The sequence below is a fragment of the Buteo buteo genome, chromosome 21 (genome assembly GCF_964188355.1).
Source record: "Buteo buteo chromosome 21, bButBut1.hap1.1, whole genome shotgun sequence".
NCBI classification, from domain to species: Eukaryota; Metazoa; Chordata; class Aves; order Accipitriformes; family Accipitridae; genus Buteo; species Buteo buteo.
The window spans coordinates 17,876,105-17,897,777 of NC_134191.1; the positions used below are offsets into that span (position 1 = coordinate 17,876,105).

Below are 21,673 nucleotides of genomic sequence, written 5' to 3' on the forward strand. Positions count from 1 at the left end.
TGGTGCTAGAAACTTGAGGTAATTGTGGGGATTGGAACAACACTAGGTGAATGTGATGCTTGGGGAGTCGAGCTCAATTTATTGACAGCTCAGAGGGCAGGAGAGGGTGAGCAGCTGCTGGCAGGCAGTGCTTAGCTCCTGCTGCCTGCGTGTGCTGCCTGCCTCTGTGCAGGATGGCAGAAGCCCTGGCTCAGGCCCTCAGCTGGGATGGTTTCCTGGGCTGGGTGGGTTTTCTGGCTAGAAGTCCAGGGCACAGATCAAGGCTGTGCCCCGTTTGATCCAGTGCTTCTGTGGCTTGTCCGTAGGGATCTCCACAGCAATCACGTAGTTGGTGGAGTGGCCGGTTGTTGACAGTGTGCCTGTAATGGGGGAAGCAAGGGCAAGAGGGTCGTACTGCAGCCCTGGCTGCTGCACACTGACTGGGGAGTCCTGTATAAAGTGACTCCATGTGAGATCCCCTGTCCCATCCCCATGCTAGGTGACAGGCTGAGCAGGGCTGGGGGAAACAGGCTTGTGTATTTTGGGGTATGGGCTTGAGCAGAGGCTGGCCAGAGGCACTGCTGCATAGCCAGGGTGCCTGGCTGCTCTATCTCCATGACCACAGCAGGAAAAATCTTTTTCTCCTGGATGGTCTCAGCCAACAGTGCCTTGCACCCTGCCAGTGTGTGGCAGGAGGAACTCCTGCAGCCCCTCCTGGGCTGTCCTTCCTAGCTACTCCTACAATCTCCCTTGCTTCTGGAGATCTGTCTTTAGGGCACCTACCTGCGCGAGTAAGAGTCTTATAGATTGGGCACAGGTAGTTGCCGGTGGCTGGAGGCTTGCGGTTGGGGACAGGAAGCAGCCAGATGACGGCCATCTCTGTGTAAAGCTCCTTAGGGTGTGACTCCGCTAGCTGAAATGCAGTGGGGTCCCAGCGGGCACCTTCGAGGAACAAGCCGTGGATGTAGCAGCCTTCGTCGGGATGGCGAGTGAGCTCGCTCACTGACTCCTTCATTACCTGCAGAGGAGAGCGGGCCCAGAGCCCCGATCAAGGTGTGTCCCTGGAGGCTCAGCCCCAAGGACCCCCTTAAGCTGCTCTTAGTTAAGTCGGCGCTGGCAAAGGGGAGCCTGCCTCAGCCCTCAGATGGGCTGGGCTGGGTTTTCTGCCATCTTGCAGCATGAGGCTGTGGGGCAGCCTGTGGAGGGGATGTGAGCAGGTCTGGAGAGGCAGAGAAGCCTTTGCTTCCCCTGTGGAAGTGTCTGGCAGTGTCGGTGGGTATATCTGAGCACAAAGGGGATGATGGGGTCCATGGGCAGCTCTGCAGCTAGTGGCTTCACCTCCTGGGCAGGTCAGGGCTAGAACTGTGGCCTTTGTTGCCTTCTAGCAGCAGATTAAAAAAAAAAAAAAAAATCCAGAAAAACGCAGAGCCTCTGGCTGACTTACTGACCTTGAAGCTAAATGAGATGGTGTCGATGGAGATGATGGACTTCCTGGCAAAGTTCTGCAGTGTTCCAGTGAGGAAGGCCTGGGGGAAGAAGAACCCGCTGATCCAGAACACAGAGGGGATCCCGTGGCTGATCCATTTCTGGAGGAATTCAATTCGCTGCACCAAGTCATTCACCCAGGATGCCAAGGGCTTCAGCGATGGGTAGGCCTGTAGGGCACCCACAGAGAAAGGTGTTGAACGCAATTAAGGACACCCTAGACCTTGTGCCCCAGCTGCTGACACCTGCCCAGCGCCCAGGGATTCATCCAGCCCTGGTCTGGGAACAACTGTGAGCTGCACTACGCGGGACATCTCCATGCCAGGGAAGCAAGGGCCAGCAACATGTGAGAGAACCCAGTCCAGTTGTGGTGGTTGATGACCCATTCCCCTGGTTTGGGTGAGCTTCTGCGGGCAGCTGGGCTGGCTGGGGCACGTACCTTGGCATTCCACATCTCGGGGACAGTGTTGTTGTACAAGCTGCTGGCCATCAGCTCCAGCTGAGACGACATGACGACCAGGCCCTTGAGAGCTTTCAGCAAATCCTTCAGTGTCTGAGCAATCACCTCCAGGAGCCTGTTGTACCTACGGAGACAGAGTAGAGGGAGCAGAGCAACTCTGCAGTGGTTTAGCGCCCAGGTTGGGTATGGATCTCTGTACAAGTGAAGCTCCTCCATGTAATCCCTAGCCCCATTCCTCTTTAATGGGGTCTCATAGCTGCCTCCCCAGCTCTGAATTGCTGACAGTAGCAGATGGAGAAACTGATCAGTCCCCACAGGACAGGGATCAGCTGAGGGTCCTGAGTGGGACATCACAGTCGTTAGTGTGCCTGCCAATCCCGCTGCCATGCTCAGCAATGAGGTTCCTCAAAGGTGAGTGGGAGGAGGGGCCCCCACATCTCTGCTGTTCCCCAAGGGACCAGCCGGTTGCTGGCCCAGGACGTGATCCCACAAGGGTTTTACCTGATCACCTCCTGTACCAGCACTGTGTTCATGGACTCTTCGTAAAGCAGCGGGTATTTGTGGATCACCTCCTGCAGGTTCATGAGGGCAGGCAGCTTTGCCAGGATGTCCTGGGAGGTCTCCTCCACGAGCTGGAAGGAAGGCAGCAAGTGGGTGAGCATCCTCCTGGCCACGGCTGCCAAGAAGGGGGAGAGCTAACGCCTGGATGGCAGTGCCATTGCTGGCACCCAGCAGGCAGGGTGGCACCTGCTGAGAGCTGGTGTTTATGCTCGCTGCCTGTATCAGGCACTGGCTGCCAGAGCACCGATGGGATGAGGGCACCCACCTCTTCCCTGCTGTGGCCTCCCAGCGTGAAGGTCTTGGGTTGCAGCTGCGTAATGGCCCCCAGCAGAGCAAAGGTCTCATTCTGAGCGAAGGTGATGTTGGCATTGTCGTGTAAACCAAAGAGCTCTGGGCTATCGTTGAGCGGCAGGCTCTTGATGTACTGCAGGTAGCCCTGGAGAGGAATCCACACAGGCTCTGAGGCCAAGAGCATAGGGATAAACCTGTGGTGTGCCTTCAGGCTGCTACGGGCCTGAAAGAAATGACTAAGCCAGGGTTGCTGGATAAGCTAAACCCAGCAGATCACAGACTCAGTTGGTACACATTCCTTGCCTTGGTGTTTGACATTCATTCATCTGACTTTTACACAGCTCTTTGTCCCCGTCACAGCCAGAAAATGCAACTCGCAGCTTTGACTTAGGGACAGCTTATGTGTGCCCAGAGCAATGCTTGCTGACGCAGGACTCTGGCTGATGGGGTGGCAGCTCCTCTGAGCCAGGTTTGGTGGCTGAGTGGAGGCCATGGCCATGTTTTGTGGTCTGGCTGGGGAGTTAAATTGCACTTGTATAGAAGCAAACACATGCTATGTGAGAATGGGCAGCTTGGCAGTGAGCTTCCTGCTGTGTCTCCTGCAGAGCTCCTCAGGTACTTAGGTATGTGATATCAAAATGATCCAGAGTACAAAAGCTTTCAGCTAGGGAACTCTGATGATAGCTGCTACCACATCCTGTGTGCAGCGACAAGGTTTTCCTCCTGTTGCTTGAAACAGATACAGCTTCCTGAAAGGAGCTGAAGATCCCCCAGTTCTTACAAACTTACAGGGAACTGGAAAAGCAGTGGGTTTCAGGGAGGAGTAGATCCCCTTTGCACTATGATGATCCCCCTGGATCTATAAGCTGCAATTTGTTACTTGAGTACTCACACTGAGGTCAGAAGAGGTACTGATCTGCTTGTAGATCCCCGATTCAGAATAGGCAAATTCAGGAATTAAAACCTCAGGCTTGTAGAAATCTTCCAAAATACTCATGATGCAGCGCCTGTCCCAGTCATCAGTCACACGGCCGCCGTAGTTGATCTCCCCAGCTGTGTACTTCAGAACCTGTGAGGGATCCCACCACGGCTTTCTGACCCGCACGTGCATCAGGAGCTTGTTCCCTCCACGGGGTGGGGGGGCAGCTCACACACTTACCTTGTATGGGATGTCGGTGTATTCGCTCAAGAACATCTGTAGCTGACTGACACAGATGCGGAGGTCTCCATCCGTGAACTCATAGGGGATGTTGAACCCCAGAGGCCCAAACTTTCTCCTCTCCAGCATGTTCCCATGGAAGAAGCAAAGTGAGAGCAACAAGGATTTAAACTCTGCAACCTGTGGGCAGGGGAGCAGGGAGAAGAGGCGCTTAGGTTGGGAGGAGTCATTCTTGGATGGGGTCACTTCCTGCTGGGACCTGGCAGAGGAGCTGTGCCAATTCAGCAGTGCCAACTGGAGCCTGGAGAGGTGGAAACCTCAGTCAGGCTGTTGTGCTGGGGAAGGCTGTGGCCCACTCCCTGGCTTAAAGAGAGCTGTAGGTGTCTTATGCCAGGCCTCTGCAATACTGTTGCTTCTGTTTCTCAAAGTGAAACTTCCAGTTGGCTCATCACAGAGTAGATGTGGGCTCATGAGAAATACCACCAGCCCTTCTCTAGCATGCGAGAGCTCTAGTGGAGAGGAAGACCTATACCTGGAGAGGAGCAACATCCAGGTGGAGAGCATACATTGGAGCAGGCACGGGCTGGGGACAGCAAACCAAAGCACAACCTGGGTCTTACCTTGGGGCAAGAATTCAAGAAGTCATCACTGAAACTAATGTAGGACTTGAGCAGGTTAGCCTTGACCCCACGGGGGGGCTCAATGGTCATCTTGGAGCCATTCTGGAGGATGGACACAGGGAAGTGGTTGCTTGGTAGACTGGTGAGCCAGAGGCGAAAGTCCTGGTGCACCTGGAAATCCAGAAGGCAACAAGTGCTCAGAGGGTGCAGGCACAGCCTTTGCAGCTGCTCCTGCACTGACCCTCTGGTTTTATGGGGAACCTGTGGATGAGATCGAACTAGATCTGGGCTCCAGCCTCCTGTCTGTTATCCTCAGAGTGGGCAGGCTGCTCAGTAAAACAGCTCACCTTGCTGGGGTCAATGCCTTCGATGAGTCTCTCCAGTGAAGGCATCCAGCTGGGGGCCAGGTGGCAGTTCTGGAAGAAGACCCAGTTGCCCTGCTCCATGGCACTGTGCATCATGGCTTCAGCACGGGGGCCCTGAGAAGGCAGATGAGAAATGCTCAGAGACCCTGGTCCATAGCAGGTTGTGCCCTGCTGAGCTGGACGGGGAGACAGCTGCTGGGTGGAAGGACCGCTTTCCAGAGCCACAGCCTGGCTTCATCCCCATGGCTCAGCTGGATCTTTGCTGTCTGATGGCACAGCAAAGGCCCTTTTACAGCTTTTACAAACCTGTGTGGGAGGATGGAGGGAATAGAAGAACTGGGGATGGATTTGGAAAATTAGAGGGCAGTATAGGGGGAACCGCTGCAGCCCCCCCCCCCACTGAACTGGCCTCCTCCAGCTAGCAGAAGGTTGGTGAGTAAAGGCCCTGGGGAAGGAGGGTGTTTTCACTGTGCTGCAAGGGTGTTTGACTTACTTGGAGCTAGGTGAGATCACTGGGAGTGCCAGCAGGACAGTGTTGCCCCAGCTGGGCACTGGCAGCTTACCTGGCCTTGGCCCAAAGAAATGGCAGAGAGCTTTTGGGAGAACTTCATTTCTTCAGCAAACTTGTAGAGATCAGCAGCAGGGTCAGTGCCTGGGGACAGCACGAACACCAGGGGGGTGGTGGCAGTGGACTCCCTGAAGACGACCGAGAGGTCAGTGGTCTGCAATACAGAAAGTTGGTCAGAGCGGAGAACCTCCTCACCCTGCCTGGCCTCCAGCTCCTCTCCAAGGCACCGGTGTGCTCTTGGGTGCCGAGGCCAGAACCATGTTCAATAAGGGCCTAGTGCAGCTCTCCACCAGCAGCATTAGGATCAGGGTAGTAGCCACTTTCCTATTTGTCAAACTCTTCTCTCATATGCCTGGACTATCTGCCTCCCCGCAGTGTGGTTTAACTGGTGGACATTAGGCAGGATATCCCTCATCTAAAACGTGTTTACCCAGCTGTGGGAACTCTGTGGCTGCAGAGAGGCACAAGCACCCTCACTGCAATTGGGACATGCTGACAGCCCGCTTACAGCAAGCTCGAGGTATCCTGCTCCACTCCTGCCCCCCCCAGTGCTTCCTTTTGGCTGGTTACCTGTGGTTCAATGAAGTGCCGGTCCAGGTTCAGCACCACAAAATCCTGCATGGCGTTGGTGATCTTATCTCCCCGCAGACACCGCAGAACCAGCAGCTTCTGGAAGGCATCAAGCTCAGCTTCCCACTTCCCAGGCAGGGGCTCTCTGCAAAGCAATATTAGGTGTATTCTGGGGGGGGATGTGCCAGATCCTGCAGCTCCCCAGGAAGGACCCAAGTTGCCTGCAGACAGCCACTGGGGTTTCAGATGGGACAAGGACCTTCCAGTCACTTGGCTGAGGTCGTTGTCTGTAGCTTTGAAACTATCAGCAGGCAAGCCAGAGCTGCTTCCACTGGGCAAGTGCCAGATACTGCTGGGCTAAGACATTGTGTGGCTCTGCCTTGGGCAAGCAACACGTATAGGCAAGGGCCACCCTTGAGGAGACAAGGCAATGCCTCGTCCTCTCCCTTGTGTCGCACTGCACTGGGAGCAGAGCTGGCACTGTGGCTCCTCATGCTCTCCCAGGGATGCCATCACCTGCCGGGTGAAGCATAGCTAAGCTTACAAAGCAGGGGCACCTGCCTGTGAGGCTCAGGGCTGTCAAAAATGGCCCTGAACGCTACAAGGTTGGCTTCAAAATCATTGGCAAAGCCGGAGAAGTTCTTCAGGCTGCTCAAGGCCAGGATGTCTCCCCACGCTCTCTCATATAGCCAGGCCGGAGCTGGGTTCTCCCTCTTCTCCTTTATGGTCCCTCCTGACAGCAGGTACCGCCACTCGTCCTGCGAACAGGATAGGACGTGGTCAGGGATTATAGCCTACCTGCCTGGGCCTGAGGCATGTGGCTTTGTGCCATATCCAACTAAAATCCTGTTGTAACTTTCTGGCTGCCTCTCCTGTCAGGTGTGTATGTTGAGGAGTAAGTGAACTGGAGAGTCTGGTGAGATCAACATCACTGTTCAGCTGCCACTGGCTTTTCTCTGTCTTCTAATCCCTGCCTGCTCCCTCCAAACTTGCTAACCTTTGCAGCAGTCTGGCAGCAAACTGGCAAAAGCTGCAGGTGATTCAGCCTAGGCAGCTCTGCATATAGACACAGGGAAAGATCTGAGATCTGAGTGGAGAGAGGCCCCAGGTCTGCCCACCAGCCTGCCAAGCCTGCCCTCAGTCCAAGGGAACAAGGCTCTTTTTCCCCCCAGGACGCTATTCTAAGGGGCTGAACAGGCTGGGTTTGAGTTGCCCTGATGGGATCCCATCAAAGGACCAAGGTGACTTGCTCACCATATCAATCCGCCCATCATTCATCAGAATCCGGACGCAAACCAGGAAGGCAAACATGAGCTTATGCTTCTCAAAGAGGCTACGGCACACATTGCTGTAGAGACTGAAGGTGATGTAGTTGTTAATGTTCACGATCCGGTCCTTCAGGGTGTCTGCAAAAAGGCAACAACCAGACAAAGATGGTGGGTGCTATGGGTGGCGTGGAAGGCGCTCTCCAGGTCAGCTGTCGGTTGCTGGTCACTGGGGCACACCTGCACCCAGCCCAGGAAGAACAGACGCTGCTCTCAAATACAGACTTGGCACAGAAGCCCCTGTGAAAGCACAAGGCTGTGAGACTCCACACACAGAAGAAAACACTGCCCCAGCACTGGAAGGGAGTCCACGCTGCACCACCATCCTGGCTAACGCGCATTTCTGGGTGGGGAAAGCTGCCCCCAGCCTGGCAGCAGCAGCCAGGACCTGTGCGTGGAGGCGGCCCTGTGACAAGCAGAGCCACACCATTACCAGGACGGTGCGTACCTTGCCCGTGCCCTGCATTAACATCCCTCCCACCTGGTCAGACAGGGCAGCGGAGAAATAGTGGGGAAGAGAACGCAGGGCAGGCTGTGACCACATCTTCACTTGCTGTGTGGAAACAACGAGGGGCAGCTCTGGACCATGCTGAGAGCCAATGCAAGTGGCCATGTTTGCCTTGACTCTGCAGGTGTCCTAGCTGCTGCTAGACCAGGAATGTGGGGTGAGGAAGAGGATAGGAGGGGGTTGTTCTGGGCAGGCACCTGCTCTCTCGGAGTTACTGATCCCCATTAGGAAGATGTTGAGGAACCACTCGAGTGAGTACTGGTACATGGGATCCACATTGGACAGGTCTGAGACACAGAAGTAGAGGATCTGCGAGCGGACAGCCACGGGCACATACTGCAGGCGGGTGATGTTGATGTCCTTCGCTGTCTGCTCTGCCACCATTACCTTGGCCTGGAGGACAGGAGAGATGTCACGGTTAGTGCAGTGCTGGCAGGGGATGCACAGCTGCAGGGGGAGAGCACCCCCACCTCTGACCTGAATCTCTCCAGCCTTGAGCTTGGATGCCTCCAGCACTTTGATGAGCTCCAAGTCATCTACAGGGTTTCCTTCGGAAGTGCTGAGCCGATACAGGATCTGGTCTTCTATCTCCTTCAGCTCCTGATGCATCCTGGCATTGCTAACAATTAGCTGGTTTCTAGCTTCTTCTAAGTCAGGCCGCTCCGCAGCCACCACTTCTCCCAGCAGTTGGTCTTCCAAGCCACTACAACAAAAGCCACGGCGGTGAGGGCGGGGGCAACAGGCCCGAGGTTTTGAGGACTGCAAAGAATGAGGCTGAGCAGCATGGGCAGCTAATGGGGCAAGCAGGTACCTGGGTGAGAGGGTGAAGTTGATGAGGGTGAGCTTTGTGGAGATCTCAGGGCTGTAGTGAGGGTTGGGTAGCTTGGTGGTGATGTACATCTTGAAACCCTCATGGTAGGGGATCACCGTATCCCCCAGCTTCAGCACGGTGTTGCCTTGCTGTTTGTAGGTCTGTACCAGACAGGGACAAATACAGGAAGGCTGGGACAGCTACCTCTTGTGAGGGAAGGCATCCTGCTGTGCCCTGGGCTCTGCAGCTCGGAGAGAGTCTAAAGGGTCTCTGGACAGAGCAGCTTCAAGCCACCCGGCAGACCTGAAGGCCTGAACCTGAATAGAGCAGCTGTATTCCATGGCCCTGCCTCCCAGGCAAAGATGCCTGCTGGCAGGAGACCAGGGTGGGCAGGATGCTGCCAACATGTTGGAGCCCTGGCCAAGACATACAAGCACACAACAGGCAGTATCCATGTGAGTGCTGCCTGCCCAGAGACCTACAAATCCACCACATCCCACTGCACCCTGGCCAGATTCCCCCTTACACCCCAGCCAGGTACCCACTGCCCCTCTTTGCCAAGGGGAGACATGGGACCTGTTTCAGCAGGACAGGCTCGAGAGCCGGATCCAGCTCCTCTCCGACATTCTCCAGCAGGAAGGGCTTCCCGAAGGTAATGGCATTTTCTAGACTGCAGAGGAAGTCCCGGTCGCTCAGCTTGGCCACCTCCAGGCTGTTCACCTTCTCCTGAAAGGCAGCAGGGGAGGGCAGGGTCCCTGTGGTGTCCTGCCCACCTTGACGTCCAGCTCTGGTGCACGGTACACCTCTCACTGGGCTGATTTAGCTCCCCAGAGCAGCAGAAATGGTATCTTTTCTTGCTCAGCTAGTTTTTGGCTATTTTGGCAAGTTTAGTCTGTGTCACCAGGCACTAGAGACAGCAAGCACAATGAGGCAGTAGGAAAGTGGGGGGGAGATGGGGAGAACCTCCTTCAAAGAACCATACCCCTGCAGAGCCCCACACTGGTAACTCAGAGCTTGTTTACCTGCAAAGTGAGAGCAGGTGGGTGGGAAAAGCCCTTGGGGAGCAAAACAGGAGCAGCTGCCTGAGCCTCCCGCCTGACCCTTCAAAAGGGCAGTGGGTGCCCCTCTGGAGGAAGGGAAGAGGTGGTGGTCTGTGTTCCCAGCACTCTGGCAGTAGGGACTGTGCTCGCAGGTAATGCTACCCTGATCCCTTCTGTCCTAGGGACCCTAAAGGCTGTTATGGGAGATACTAGTGTTGTTCTGTGTGTTTCAGGGTGCAGTGAAGGCTGTAAGGGCCTTAGAATGCTAGTGGAGAGCCAGAGTGCGAATCTCATGCCTCACTTGCTTACAGCAGGGCCCCTCCTGCCCTGTGCTGATTTCCCCAAGCAGGGAAATCCACCTGGGATGAATACAGATGTGGAACCTGTCTGGTGCTGGGGAGGCTGGACTGGGACAGTGTGGGGTCTTGCAGCTCCGGAGTCTAAAGCCTGAGGCTGCTCTGCACAGGTCCTAACAGAAAGCTACTTCCCCTATCCTGGCAGACCTGGCTTTCCTCCCCACAACTCTTACCAGATTCTTGATCCACTTGTTTGCTTGTCCTTGGGGATCTATGTAGTGAGTCCAGCGCTGGGAGAATTGTGTTATTACGCCATTCTCCACAGACAGGGTGTCGTTGGGTAAACCGGCAATCTAATGGGGTAGAAAAAGCTGTTGGGAATACCTACTAGTGCAACACTGCTGGCCAGAGAGAAGCCCTTGCTGCCCTGGCCCCTGTGTGGTCCCAATGTGGTAGATAAGGGATGGTGGTGAGGGTACCTCTGACACCAGCTAAGCCTAGAGCTGCAGCTCTACCTGAAGCAGCTGAGCCATGAGACAGAGCTGTGCTGGCACAGTTAGGCTTGGGCAGGCTATGGCCAGGGCTTTGCTCTAAGCCTGTGGTTTGTAAAGGGGAAGCCTTACAGGTTAAGGCTGATGCCCTCAGAGTTGCTGCTGCCCTGGATGCTGCCAGGTATTCTCCTGTTCATTGTGCAAGGAGCCCCAGCAGCAATTCCAGCTCTGCAGTGTGGAGGTGCTTGGTTGTTATTGAGCTGTTTGGTTTGGGGGTCTTTCCTTTGGTAGAGGTGATCCTAGTGAGCTGGTGAGCTGAGTGTTCTAGCCTTTGCCTGAGGCACCTTCAGCCTGAAGCGTTGGGTTTTTCTCCAACTTGCCTGCCAGGAGCGGATTTCCACGGGGTCTCCAAGGGTGCTGATCAGGTTTGGCTCCTTGGTGTGAGGAATGTTGTTTTCTGACAGCTGCCTCAGCCACTCCTTGCACAGCGCTATGCGGTAGTGTCCCTGCCATGAGAAGAACAATCATAGCCTTTCTTTTAGTTGCAGCTAGTCTGCTGTGAGCATCTAAACCATCCTGTTTCCATTGAAATGGGATCCTGTGCCACCTCTGGCACAGAGAGTGATCCAGGAGGGATCTTGCACCCTTTTGCCCTAGTCCTTTCTCCCAGCAGATCTAGCCAGCAACAGCAAGAGGCCAGGAAAGCAGAGCAGTTAACCAAGCCCCTCGCAGGGAGCGTTGCACACTTACTGTAAAAGGACCTAGGTAGGCCACAAAGCCAGCTGCAACCAGCACGTCTCCAGTGATGTTGTTGATCTTGTAATCCAGGTTCTCTACAGTGTCCTGCCAGCGCACCTTTTCATCAGCCAGGCTGTTTATGAGCTGTGGAATAAGTTGCACATATGAGAGCTGCTGTGTTGTCCAACCTTGTGTCCTGGACCTGCTGCTCTCTGGATAATGCTCCAGGTGACTTTGGTGACCAGAGATTGCAGGGTGGCCTCTGCCATATCCTGAATTCTGTCCCCAGATTTGAGCACTTAATCCTGGGATTACTGGACTGCTCTCAGCTGTCCTGGCTAAAGAAGCTGTGCACAGGAGGACAACATTTTCACACCAGTGCCTGGCTAGCTTAGCTTCCCCAGTCCTGTTGTGCTGCTGAGATCTGGCCAGGCAGCTTCAACCTGGGATTGTCCTGAGTTGCAGGCACACAGATGTCCTCCTTGACCTGAAATCAGGTTGTTTCATCCAAGCAGGCAGAACCCAGCTCTGTCCCTTACCAAATCAGCACGGCCCAGTCTCTGCTGACACTGCTCACACTTCATCTCCAACTCCTCCTTCTTGGCTATGCATATCTTGTGCTTGGCTTGCAGCATGGCAATGCCATCTTCGACCTCCCTCAGGCGTTCCTTAGCTTCCTCAAGGACCTGCTGAGTGGCACGCAGGTCCTCTTCTGCTTCCCGCCAGGCTTGCTGTGGAGATGCACAAGGAAACAGTGGGTATGTTGAGCATATGGCCAGGCTCTTCCCCAAAAAGCTAGAGACCTTGGAACAAGAGTTGGTTTACCATAAAAGCAGTAGCTGATACTGAGATCCTTCCCTGTATGACAAAGGTTGACCTGCCTAACTCCAGGGGGATGTTCTGCAAGCTCAGGAATAAAAGTAGGGGTGAGGAAGGCATTTCTGCATAGCTCCAAAAAGCCAAGACCCTGTGCCAGCTTACACAAGCTCAGGATGTGGTCCACTAGTGAACAGGAGGAAAGGTTTCTCTGCTTGCCTCAAAATAACAATAAAGAAATAGCTAGGCTCAGAGAGGATTGAGGCTGAAACACTAGTGAGATGTGGGAATGGTTCTGTAAGTACAGTTTCTGCTGAGCCAGGAACTCTGTACTAAGAAGAAGGTACCACTTCTGTCCCAGCATATTCTAGGCTGATTTCTTCTACTTTATTACGTTATGGGTTTTGAGGCTTTGGCTCTGCTAAGGCTTGGTCTGAACATCATGTCCTGACCTGGAGAACATGGTGATTCTCAGCATATTCTGCAGAAGGGGGCTGCTAGTACTGTTTCCCTAAAACCTAGAGCAACTGGGTCACGCTGCCTCTTACCCGCTTGGGCTCCACGATCTTGGCCACAAAGTGGTACTTGTGCATGGCACGCACCCACTGGCAGATGGAGGTGCAAGCTTTGGAGACCTTGGCGATGGCAGACGGCTGAAACTCTTCACTGTCAATGTAGGGCTGGATGGCCCTGATCACAGTGTCTGCAATGTTGTCCTGCAAGGAATGGTGGGAGAGAAAGGAGATCGGTGATAAGGGTGCTGGAGATCTGACTGAGGGTCTCAAAGGGCTTCACCCAGTGGCTGCAGCCTGCCCCAGGACCTGCCAGGGTATGTAAGGCATTGTGCTGGAGCAAGAGGAATCAAATTGCTGTGTTTTGAGGCCTGGGAGGCATGGCTGTGGGATTGGGTAAATTGTTTCCCAAATCACTTCCATCCAGCTCTTCCACATGGAAGGAGCAGAGGGACAGAAGGGCAAGACTTGTGCATCTGGGTCCCATTGCCCAAGGCAATGAAGTGCAGCCAGCTGACACGATGACTTCCAGGCCAAATATGTCCTCGGCCTCTGTGCTGCTGAGGGGTGTTGCCCACAGAGAGCTTTAAGCTTCATTGCTGTGAGAAGGATCTCTGTGAGGCAATACCTGATCCCTGGTCACAGCCTCCCTCTGCCACCACTTACCTTATCATACTTAAACAGGCTGTCCAGGAACTTCCCTGGGTCCTGGAGAAGGCCCCTGCCTGGCTCCCAGTAGTCATCCACCTTGGAGCCTAGCTTTTCTCCTGCCACCCTTTTGGGCTTGATTCCTTTCATAATGCAGACAGCTTCAATCACCATCTTCACACCGAGGGGAGGCCGCTGCATTGCTCGTACCTTCAAAACCCAAATGGAGACAGTGGGTTGGCCTGGTTCTTGGTGAGGTGGGGTGCTCATCCCTCAGCTGGCCCAGTGGAGACTGGGACCAGTGGCAGGACATTTAGAGGATGCAGTGCACACGCAGGAAGGACAGAGGTATTTGAAGGGAAAGCTGGTTATCTGAAAGGGCACAGAGCAAACTATGAGCTGAAAAAGCCTGCCCTGGTGCTCTGACAGGCTGAAGATGCCTTAGTAAAGGAGCTAGACCCATATGGCCCTGGGGAGGAGGCTGTATGGAAATGGCGCATGGGCAGGCTTTCTCCCTTGCTCTGTGGGCTCTCATTTGCCTTGTACCCCACTGTAGCAATGCTGCACCCCATAAGCTGGTCTGCAGCACTTGTGGAGGGACTGCTTGAGTCTCTCCTCAAGCAGGGAGCTAGGAATGTCGCTGTGGCACCCTTGAGATGGCTGTGGGTGTCAGGACCCTTAAGGATGACTCCTGCTTTTTTCCTTCTAGTGCTGACCATCCTTGCCATGTTCAGCCAGAGACACTCCCAGACCTTCCCACTGGACACGGTCAACAGAGGGGCAGAGTTTGTGGCGACACTGAGGCTGGTCTACCCCCACGCAGACAAGCTCTGTGGGAAGGACTTTGACTGGCTCTTTGACTGCCCTCAGACAAAGCAGTTCCTGGAGTGGTTCTGCAGCACAGTGGGCGAGGAGAATGTACTGAGCCCAGCTGAGGTGGAGGCCTACGATGCCCTGTTGGCTGCAGGCAAGCCCATCCTGGAAGGTGATGCTCTCGAGCAGGCGTTACAGATGTGCCACCAGGTCCCGCAGTTGCCAAGCATGATACCAGATGATGAGAGTCTCTCTTCGGAGGCCCTGCAGCAGGAGCTTCAGGAGCTGAAGGATTATCATGACCGTCAGCTCTGGCGGCACAGCAAGCTGCAGGTTTTGGTAGCAAACCTGCAGCGGGAGCTGAGGTGTTTGGAGGAGGAGGAGGAGGAAGTGGTGAAGCAGGACTTGAGGAAGGCTCAGATGGACCTGGAAGTAGAAGCCTTCCAAACCAGAGCTGTCCTGAGCCAGATCAGCAAGGCTGCAAAGCAGCTGGCAGAGTGGCATGGGGATGTGGGGAAAGGCCGGCTGCCGGCACTGATGTGTGAGATGGATCTTGGCCCTTACCTGGACCTAGAACAACAGGCCACCAACATGTTTGAGGGTTTCATCCAGTGGGTCCTACCAGGGAGTGTCCAAGCTCCAGATGCTCAGGGAAAAACTGCACAGGGAAAGAGCAGCCTGAAGGAAAGGCTGGAGGCTGCGACACAGATGGACTCAGACTGGAACATACTGGGAGGAAGAAGAGGAGCTCCGTATCAAGAGTGTGCAAACACACCATGGGGGGTGGCAGCAGTAAGTCAGGGAATACTGGTCCGAGGCTCAAAGGCAGAGCTGCTAGTGGAGGGGAGGAACGGAAGAGAGGTGTTGAGCATGGGGGATGAGGAAGAGAGAGATAGCAGCCAGGAAGCCACAGAGAGAGTAGATGCCGAGCAAACAACAATGCCGAAAAGCCTTGGGACTGATGGAGATGAGCTACTGGAGGACCAAGACCACTACTGGAAGGAGCTGAGCCGAATGGAGAAAGCACATATCTGTGCCCAGAGGGAGGTTATAGTCATGTCAGCAAAAGTGGAAGGTAACTGTGCTGCGCTGGAGTGGGCCCAGAGGACTCTGGAAGCTCTCAAGGAGAACCAGGTAGGGCCAGTGCTCTCTTTCCTCCACCATCCTTTGTGGCAGGGTCTGCCTGTGCTGCAGGCAGTCCCTGCTGTTGAATGCTGGAGCACAGCTGACATGTCAGGAGGGGGTGGCAGAGCCAGGCAGCGCTAGTGGTGCACCCCGACACCAGCCTGTCTTGTCTTCCCCCTGCACAGCAAGTAGTTGAGGTGGAGCTCCGGAGTCAGGCTGCCACACTTCAGAAGCAGCTTCGTGCCCTGCGTTGCGACATCACGCAGACCCTGACCCACCGGCTGCCACCCCTGCTGAAGGCAGAGGCCTGCCTCTCTCGCCTGCCCATCCTGCAGAGGCAGCTCAGCCTGGAAGCTGCCCATCTGCAGTACATTGCCAGGAGGCAGGAGGAGGCAGCTGCCTGGCTCGCAAGCCAGCACAGCTGCCTGGATCTGCTGGAGCTCCAGCTGAAATGGGAGAGAAAGGAGTTGGACCAGAAGGCTTCTCAGCTGGGGGAGATGAAAACTGCTATGAGGGAAGCCCAGACCAGGCTGCAGGAGCAGCAGGACTACTTCAAAGATGCCAGCTCCTCCCAGAAAGGTTGTCCACGTGTATGGATAGACCCCAAAGACCTCTCTGCTGTACGGTAAGGGCCTGGGTGTGTGTGTGCATGAGGAACAAACTAGATGTGGAGGAGGTGGCGTGGGAATGGGAGAGGCATGTGGCAGACCCAAGCTACCAGGCAGTCTAGCAGTGCTCTTCTGCCAGTGCAGAGGCACCCTGACTCCACAGTAGTGCGAAATTCCCCAGGAGATGGCATTTGCTTCTTCCTGGCTGGCTATGGTTGCTGCAGCAAAGCATGGGCTTGGAGAAGGGAATGAGTAGGAAGAACAGAGGCATTCCTAGGATGTGAAGGTGGGGAGTGCAGAGGCAAGTCTTCAGCCATGGAGAGGGACAGCTGGGCCAGAAGAAAGCACAAGCTGCTTGGAGCAAGAGCTTTCTCTGGTTGGGTGTCCTGCACTGACAGGGGCTTCTCAGTCTTTCTTGCGCAGCTCTGGAGTAGCTGGTGTCTGGTAGCAAGGAGTCCCCGACTGGCTCTTGAGCCAGTGTGGTCATTTATGGTGCTCTTCCCAGACCTCCAGGACATGGGCTGCTCACCAGGTGAGGTTGTCCTCTCATTGTTGCCCCACAGCTGCTTGCATCCCAGTCCTACAGTGTACAATGTCCCCTGAGCCCCGTTCTTCCTCAGTGCTGGCACACTGCTCACACCCCTGGCTGGCTGTCCTTTCTTGCAGACTCTGGGAGATGCTGGTGGGGCAAGATTGGGAGGAGCAGCTCTTCCACAGCTATGAGGCCATAGCAGCCCATTGCTCCCAGTTGGTTCAGGACCACAGGGTGCTGGAAGCACAGCTGGCAGCTCCTATGTCCCAGCTCCCTGCCCTGGAGTCCTCCACAGAGGTGCTCTACCGGCTGCTGTACAACAGCTCCAACCAGCTGCAGCTCTCCTCTCCGGTAAGCAAGCACTCTGGCTCCACCAGGCCTTGCTGGGTGGCACAGAGCTGTGAGTCAGAGCGCCCTGTGCCATCCTCTCTGGGTGCATGGGGGAGAACTTACTGCCTCTCAGCTGACAGAGCCAGAGGAGGAGGTTGGCCTGATCCTTGCCTTGTCCCAAAAGCTATCCAATGAGGCAGTGGCTGGCTGAGGGACAAAGGCAATTCTTACTGTGTTTCACATGTGCTGTTAAGTATAGAGATTGGGGTGCCTTAGCCAAGGTGGCCCAGTAAGCTACCTCTGTTCCTTGGACTGGATGTGTTTCAAGGCCTGAGCCAGGTGGGTAGCTGTTTCTGGTGGGCTGAGCTGTTCTATAGGTGGCAGAAAGAGGGGGATTTTCTCCATGTTCACATGTATTTGGGCTCTGCCCCTCAGGAGATCATAGACATGATGCAGCAACTGATCACCATGCAGGACAACCTCTACCAAAAGCTGGCAGCCCTCCTGAGTGACTTGAAGGTCAAACGCAGATCTCTGGAGAGCCCTATCCTGCAGACAGAGCGCAACCTTTATGTGTATTTTTACTGCAATGAAGATTGGCTGAGAGAGGTGGTGGAGGAGCTGGAGAAGCAGGTGTCGGCTTCCTCCAAGGGACCAGTGATGGAGCTGCCTTATGCAAAGGAGTAGGTCAAAGGGATGCTCACTCTTTGCCACAGAAATGGTGCCATCTTTTGGTTGGGCTGGGTCATCAGTCCTGAACTGGGAGAGAACTCTGGTGGTCCTAGCTCATGACAGGTTACTTGGGTCATGGTGCAGCAGCTGGGCTTAAAAGAAGCAGGGTGCTTATTCCTTAAATGAAGAGCTTCCCAAAGCTGGTGGGTGGGATAGATGATATGAAAGAAATTGATGTATCTTGTAAGTTGGCATTGGAAGCCTTGTATAGACAGGAGACTTCTCATGCCAACTCTGCAAGAGAATAGGTGCTGGGGGCAAGTGGACTGACACTCCTCCTTTCCTCACCTTCTGGGGAAAGGAGTTTTGTATATTTTGTGGGGAATAAAAAGGTCCATTACTCACAATTGCAGAGCAATAAGCCTGTCCCTTGCCTCCAGAGCTGTTATACCCTGGGCAATAAAATCTTGTACTTGCTGAGTTTGCTGTCTTGGCTATGGGCTGTGACACTTGCCAGGCTCAGAATCACCCTCCTTTCTCCAACTATCCTATTTCAAGCCAGTGTTCCTTGAAGTCAGCCCACCAGCCATTGCCTCTTCCTCTTCTCTGCCTGTGGTAGATCACCTTTCAAAAGAGCCTGCTGTTTCAGACAGTGTGCTGCTAGATCTGTCCCTGTGTTGTGCAGTCAATACTCAGGGTTGCATTGTGGCACTGCCTGACACCTACCCCCACGGACAGGTACCATGGGGTGAGCCCTCCTCAACACAGTCTCTGGCACAAGTTGGAAACAACATGTAGGAACACCCAGGAGCCAGCTCCTGCCTCTGCCCTTCACAACTCTTTGCTTCTAAAGGAGTGAAGTGAAGAAGCTGCATGGGCAGCTGCCCAGGCTGTGAGCCCAGGGGGATGGACAGACATGCTGGAAAAGGTTGGGCATGCTGCAAGCCTATAGAAGGGGAATTGCTGCAAAGTGAGAGACTGTCCAGGACCAGACCCAGCTCTGCCACCTTCCCCCTCAACCCAGTTACCTCTGTAACATCACTTTTGTTGAGGTTCCTCAGGCTGGCAAGAGCAGCGTCCAGGGCTGGGAGGGCTTCAGCCAAGTCTTTCTGAGCATCATCTGCAATGGCTTGGGCTGTCTGCGCTTTCTCTTTGGCCTTCATCTCCTCAGCCTGCACAGCACTTCTTGTCTTTTCAGCCACAGCTGTGTCCACCTGCAACACCAGAGACAGCCTCAGAAGTGTGCTGGAGCCAGGGCACCCCTTTGGCTTGGCTCAGCACTGCTAGGTAAGGATCACAGCTGTCCTGACAGGTCATGTGTTTTCTTCCAGCAGAGACATGCTCAGGCCTAACTGCTGGAGGGGATCCCCTTTCTGCATCATAGTGGCAGGAGGCTTTTGTCAGCCTGTAGAGATCATCCAAAAGCTCTGGCTCTGGCTGGGCCTGGAATGGTGTTAGTCCTGCAGGAATTAGCTGCTCTAGCCATTTTTCCTATTGGCAAAGGGAGAGGATGTATAGGGATGCAAATGTGTAGGGAGATGGAGGAATAAGAAGACATGCTGAGGGTTTTGTTTCTAAAACTGTGACTTCTGCCTACCCTCAGGGTTAAAACACTACCAGGACGTGTAAAGGGAATGTGGAATATAGCCATATCTTTATCTGCTATGTGGGAACATGGGAGATTGCAGATTCCTTCCCCTTTGCACGCAGAGCTGTATGATGTTAGTGTCTCTTCCCTCTGTCTGGCCATCCCACAGTAGGAGACAGGCAGAGAGGAACACAAGGAGGTGGGAAGGTAGTGACAGCTAACAAGAGGACGGTTCCTTCTTCTGCAGTGGCAGAAGTGACTGTGTGTGTGATGATCCCTGAGGTTTGGGCCACCAGGGGCAGGCTGCAGCTGGATCAGCTCCCTGGGGATGGGATGTGGGGGAATGATCCCTTTCACCAACAACAGTCTGGGCTTAAGCCGCTCAGGCCACCTGAGAATTGTGTTAGTAGTGTTGCTAGTCTGTTCTTGCAAGGATCTAAACCAGGAAGGAAAGAGAGCTGGTAGCTTGGCTGATTGACCCCGGGTTGTGGTTTCAGACAGGGGCATGTGAGCCATCACTTCTGCTAGCAGCTGGCTGGTAGGTTGTGACTGGCCCCCACCAACACCAGAGCAGGGACCCCAGCAGAAGGCCATTCTTGCTGGCAGTGCTGCTCTGCATAAATACCTGATGTGCTAATTGGAGGCTTTTTTACTGTCAGATCAAGCAGGATTTCATACAACCCCTGCATGGCCTCCCCAAGCCCTGTGTCCAGTCTGAGCAGACTTGGACAATGCAGGGCTGTCCAGCAGCAGTACCTGCAGTTGCTCCATGGTTGCCAGTGTGTCCTTGGCTGCCTGTGCCAGGAGAGGGCGGGCAGACTCCAGCTCCTCCTGCATCCTCGCTACATCCTCTGCTGTTTGCAAGAGCTGTGGGAGCAGAGTGGAGTGAGAGCAGAGGCAGCAGCAGCCACGGAAAGCCCCAGGAAAAGGCTGTGCTGTCCTAGTGGGTGCTCCCTGCCCAGTGTCAGGCTGTACAAAGCAGGTCTTGCCCTGGTTCCTGCTTAAGCAACCGTCTGGCACTGTGGTGTGTTTAAAAACAGTAGTGCCTAATGGTGCCTATACATGATGGGCATTACTTCATAAGCTCATGACAGTGTCAGTGGAATCATGTTGCTGTTACAGGGCTTTCAATTAAAAGGTTAATAAGGAACATCCTGAGAGATTGAGCTAGAGTGGTCTGTGGTCCCCAAAGACTGGGGACCATCATTCTTTTAGAGCTGTTACAGACTCAGCCCTTCAGAAAGACTGGCCCTGGCAGAAGGCATAGTTATCGTTTGCTTTAGCATGAGCCTTCTCCTGTTACACAGGAGATGTGTAGGGCATCTCACTGCATCTCTGCAGCTATAAATACACTAATCAGAGCAGGTAAGGCGGGCCCAAAGATCTCCTGGGTGTGAGTGACAAACCTTGTCCAGGCCACTTTTCATCCTGTTCTTGGCTGTCTTCAGTTCCTGCTTCTTCTTTCCAATCAGGGAACTGAAGATGTTGAGGAACTCAAGGTAGCTCTTGGGAGTGACGTAATTGTGTCTGGCCAGCTCTGCTAGGTACACTTGGCACTTATTTGCCACGCTCTGATGGATTTCTACACATACGTGAATCTACAAGGAGAAAGGAAAGAAACAATTTTATTCAGTACAGAACATGTAGGTAAGTCTACGTGATACCCACAGAGAGCCTAAGTATACAGTCACAGCAGAGCTTATGTATATGTGTGGGCTTCAATGCCATAGAGAGGAGGACGAACGGACATGGCCATTTCAAGGCATACAAAAGCTAACCAGTTCTCTAGTTGAATGATCCTGCCATGGAACATTTCTGCTACAGGGTAGGACCTTTCTGCAGGTATGTCCTGCATCTATTGTCTATGTATATCTAGAGACATGGCACATTGAGCACACAGGAGCTGTGTTTTGTTTGTTGAGTGTGGCACCTACCATTCCATCGACATCTTCAGTACTGGCACCAAGATGTGGGATCCTGTGCAAGAAGGAGGCGGCAACGCACTGCAAGGCTTCAGCAGGCCACTCATTAAACCAGTTGATGGTACAGCAGTTCACAAGAGAGGGGAACTGTCTCAAGCGTGCACGGAAGGCTTCTCCTATTGGGCTGAGGGAAAGACATGTAGAAAAGAGATGTTGCAACTGGCTATAAATACAAGGCTAAAATAGCTTTCTTACTTCCCTGAAGAACCATCCTGAATTCTTACAGAGTAAGAAGGAAGTGAATGTACCCAAGGAAGAAGAAGGAGAGAGGGAAATGGGGAATGAAAGTTCAGGCAGTGAGCCACTTGTCCTGAGGTGTGTGTCACAGCTTACTCCTTGGAAGTCCTGGGTATATTCTGGAAGTATTAAGATGGTAGTGGGGTGATGTTTTATGGGCCCCTCCCTAGGGAGAACACTTAAGGGATAAGAAATAAATGTGACCTGAAGTCTATTTCAAGCAGGTGAGTGCAGAGATCACATCACCAGACCAAAATCATGGCCCTGATTCTTCCACTTGTACTTGCACTGAGAATGCCCTGTACCTTCTGGCAGCCCTCCCGCAAGCAAGCAAGCTGTTCATGGACTATGCACTAGATTCATGAATAAACATGGTGCAACTGAGCCCCAAATTCAAGCACGATGTTTTTGTAACAAACAGCTCAATGGTGCATGAAGGAGGAGGAAGCTTGTATTTAATCTGGATCACATATAATCATATTCTTAAACTTTTCAAACTTCATCTTGAAACTAGCAAAATGTAAAAATAGTACACAGTCCTAT

At 53.9% G+C, this 21,673-nt stretch overlaps 2 protein-coding genes across 3 annotated transcripts in view; one reads left to right on the forward strand and one right to left on the reverse strand.

Annotated features, from left to right (window-relative positions):
• Nucleotides 1–208: 208 nt before the first annotated feature.
• The window catches only part of DNAH1 (dynein axonemal heavy chain 1), a 70,854-nt gene continuing 49,389 nt past the window's right edge, over nucleotides 209–21,673 (reverse strand). Inside the window, exons 50-77 of one of the 2 annotated variants that reach the window (XM_075053362.1) lie at nucleotides 20,846–21,017; nucleotides 20,318–20,509; nucleotides 19,668–19,778; nucleotides 18,352–18,537; nucleotides 13,262–13,453; nucleotides 12,632–12,799; nucleotides 11,807–11,998; nucleotides 11,280–11,411; nucleotides 10,910–11,035; nucleotides 10,272–10,391; nucleotides 9,279–9,428; nucleotides 8,703–8,863; nucleotides 8,369–8,594; nucleotides 8,089–8,284; nucleotides 7,313–7,464; nucleotides 6,620–6,816; nucleotides 6,059–6,203; nucleotides 5,484–5,642; nucleotides 4,903–5,034; nucleotides 4,556–4,726; nucleotides 3,936–4,115; nucleotides 3,669–3,845; nucleotides 2,751–2,921; nucleotides 2,426–2,556; nucleotides 1,904–2,048; nucleotides 1,428–1,634; nucleotides 763–997; nucleotides 209–359 (exon numbers count right to left, since the gene is read on the reverse strand). In XM_075053362.1, coding sequence (XP_074909463.1) covers nucleotides 238–359; nucleotides 763–997; nucleotides 1,428–1,634; nucleotides 1,904–2,048; nucleotides 2,426–2,556; nucleotides 2,751–2,921; nucleotides 3,669–3,845; nucleotides 3,936–4,115; nucleotides 4,556–4,726; nucleotides 4,903–5,034; nucleotides 5,484–5,642; nucleotides 6,059–6,203; nucleotides 6,620–6,816; nucleotides 7,313–7,464; nucleotides 8,089–8,284; nucleotides 8,369–8,594; nucleotides 8,703–8,863; nucleotides 9,279–9,428; nucleotides 10,272–10,391; nucleotides 10,910–11,035; nucleotides 11,280–11,411; nucleotides 11,807–11,998; nucleotides 12,632–12,799; nucleotides 13,262–13,453; nucleotides 18,352–18,537; nucleotides 19,668–19,778; nucleotides 20,318–20,509; nucleotides 20,846–21,017 — 4,648 coding nt within the window. In that variant the 3' untranslated portion in view covers nucleotides 209–237. Of the gene's footprint in view, nucleotides 360–762; nucleotides 998–1,427; nucleotides 1,635–1,903; nucleotides 2,049–2,425; nucleotides 2,557–2,750; nucleotides 3,000–3,668; nucleotides 3,846–3,935; nucleotides 4,116–4,555; nucleotides 4,727–4,902; nucleotides 5,035–5,483; nucleotides 5,643–6,058; nucleotides 6,204–6,619; nucleotides 6,817–7,312; nucleotides 7,465–8,088; nucleotides 8,285–8,368; nucleotides 8,595–8,702; nucleotides 8,864–9,278; nucleotides 9,429–10,271; nucleotides 10,392–10,909; nucleotides 11,036–11,279; nucleotides 11,412–11,806; nucleotides 11,999–12,631; nucleotides 12,800–13,261; nucleotides 13,454–18,351; nucleotides 18,538–19,667; nucleotides 19,779–20,317; nucleotides 20,510–20,845; nucleotides 21,018–21,673 lie in introns of both variants that reach the window. The other variant, XM_075053361.1, reaches the window with a different exon arrangement.
• LOC142042890 (HAUS augmin-like complex subunit 3) lies at nucleotides 13,945–17,338 on the forward strand. The gene is made up of 4 exons (XM_075053461.1): nucleotides 13,945–15,190; nucleotides 15,367–15,806; nucleotides 16,456–16,672; nucleotides 17,087–17,338. Exons 1-4 carry the CDS (start codon nucleotides 13,970–13,972, stop codon nucleotides 17,336–17,338), a joined length of 2,130 nt encoding a protein of 709 aa, XP_074909562.1. The 5' UTR covers nucleotides 13,945–13,969.

Coding starts and splice junctions, on each gene's coding strand:
- LOC142042890 (XM_075053461.1), top strand. CDS start 13,970: ATGTTCAGCCAGAGACACTCCCAGACCTTCCCACTGGACACGGTCAAC. Junction 15,807..16,455: donor AAAGACCTCTCTGCTGTACG/GTAAGGGCCTGG, acceptor CCTTTCTTGCAG/ACTCTGGGAGATGCTGGTGG. Junction 16,673..17,086: donor AGCTGCAGCTCTCCTCTCCG/GTAAGCAAGCAC, acceptor TCTGCCCCTCAG/GAGATCATAGACATGATGCA.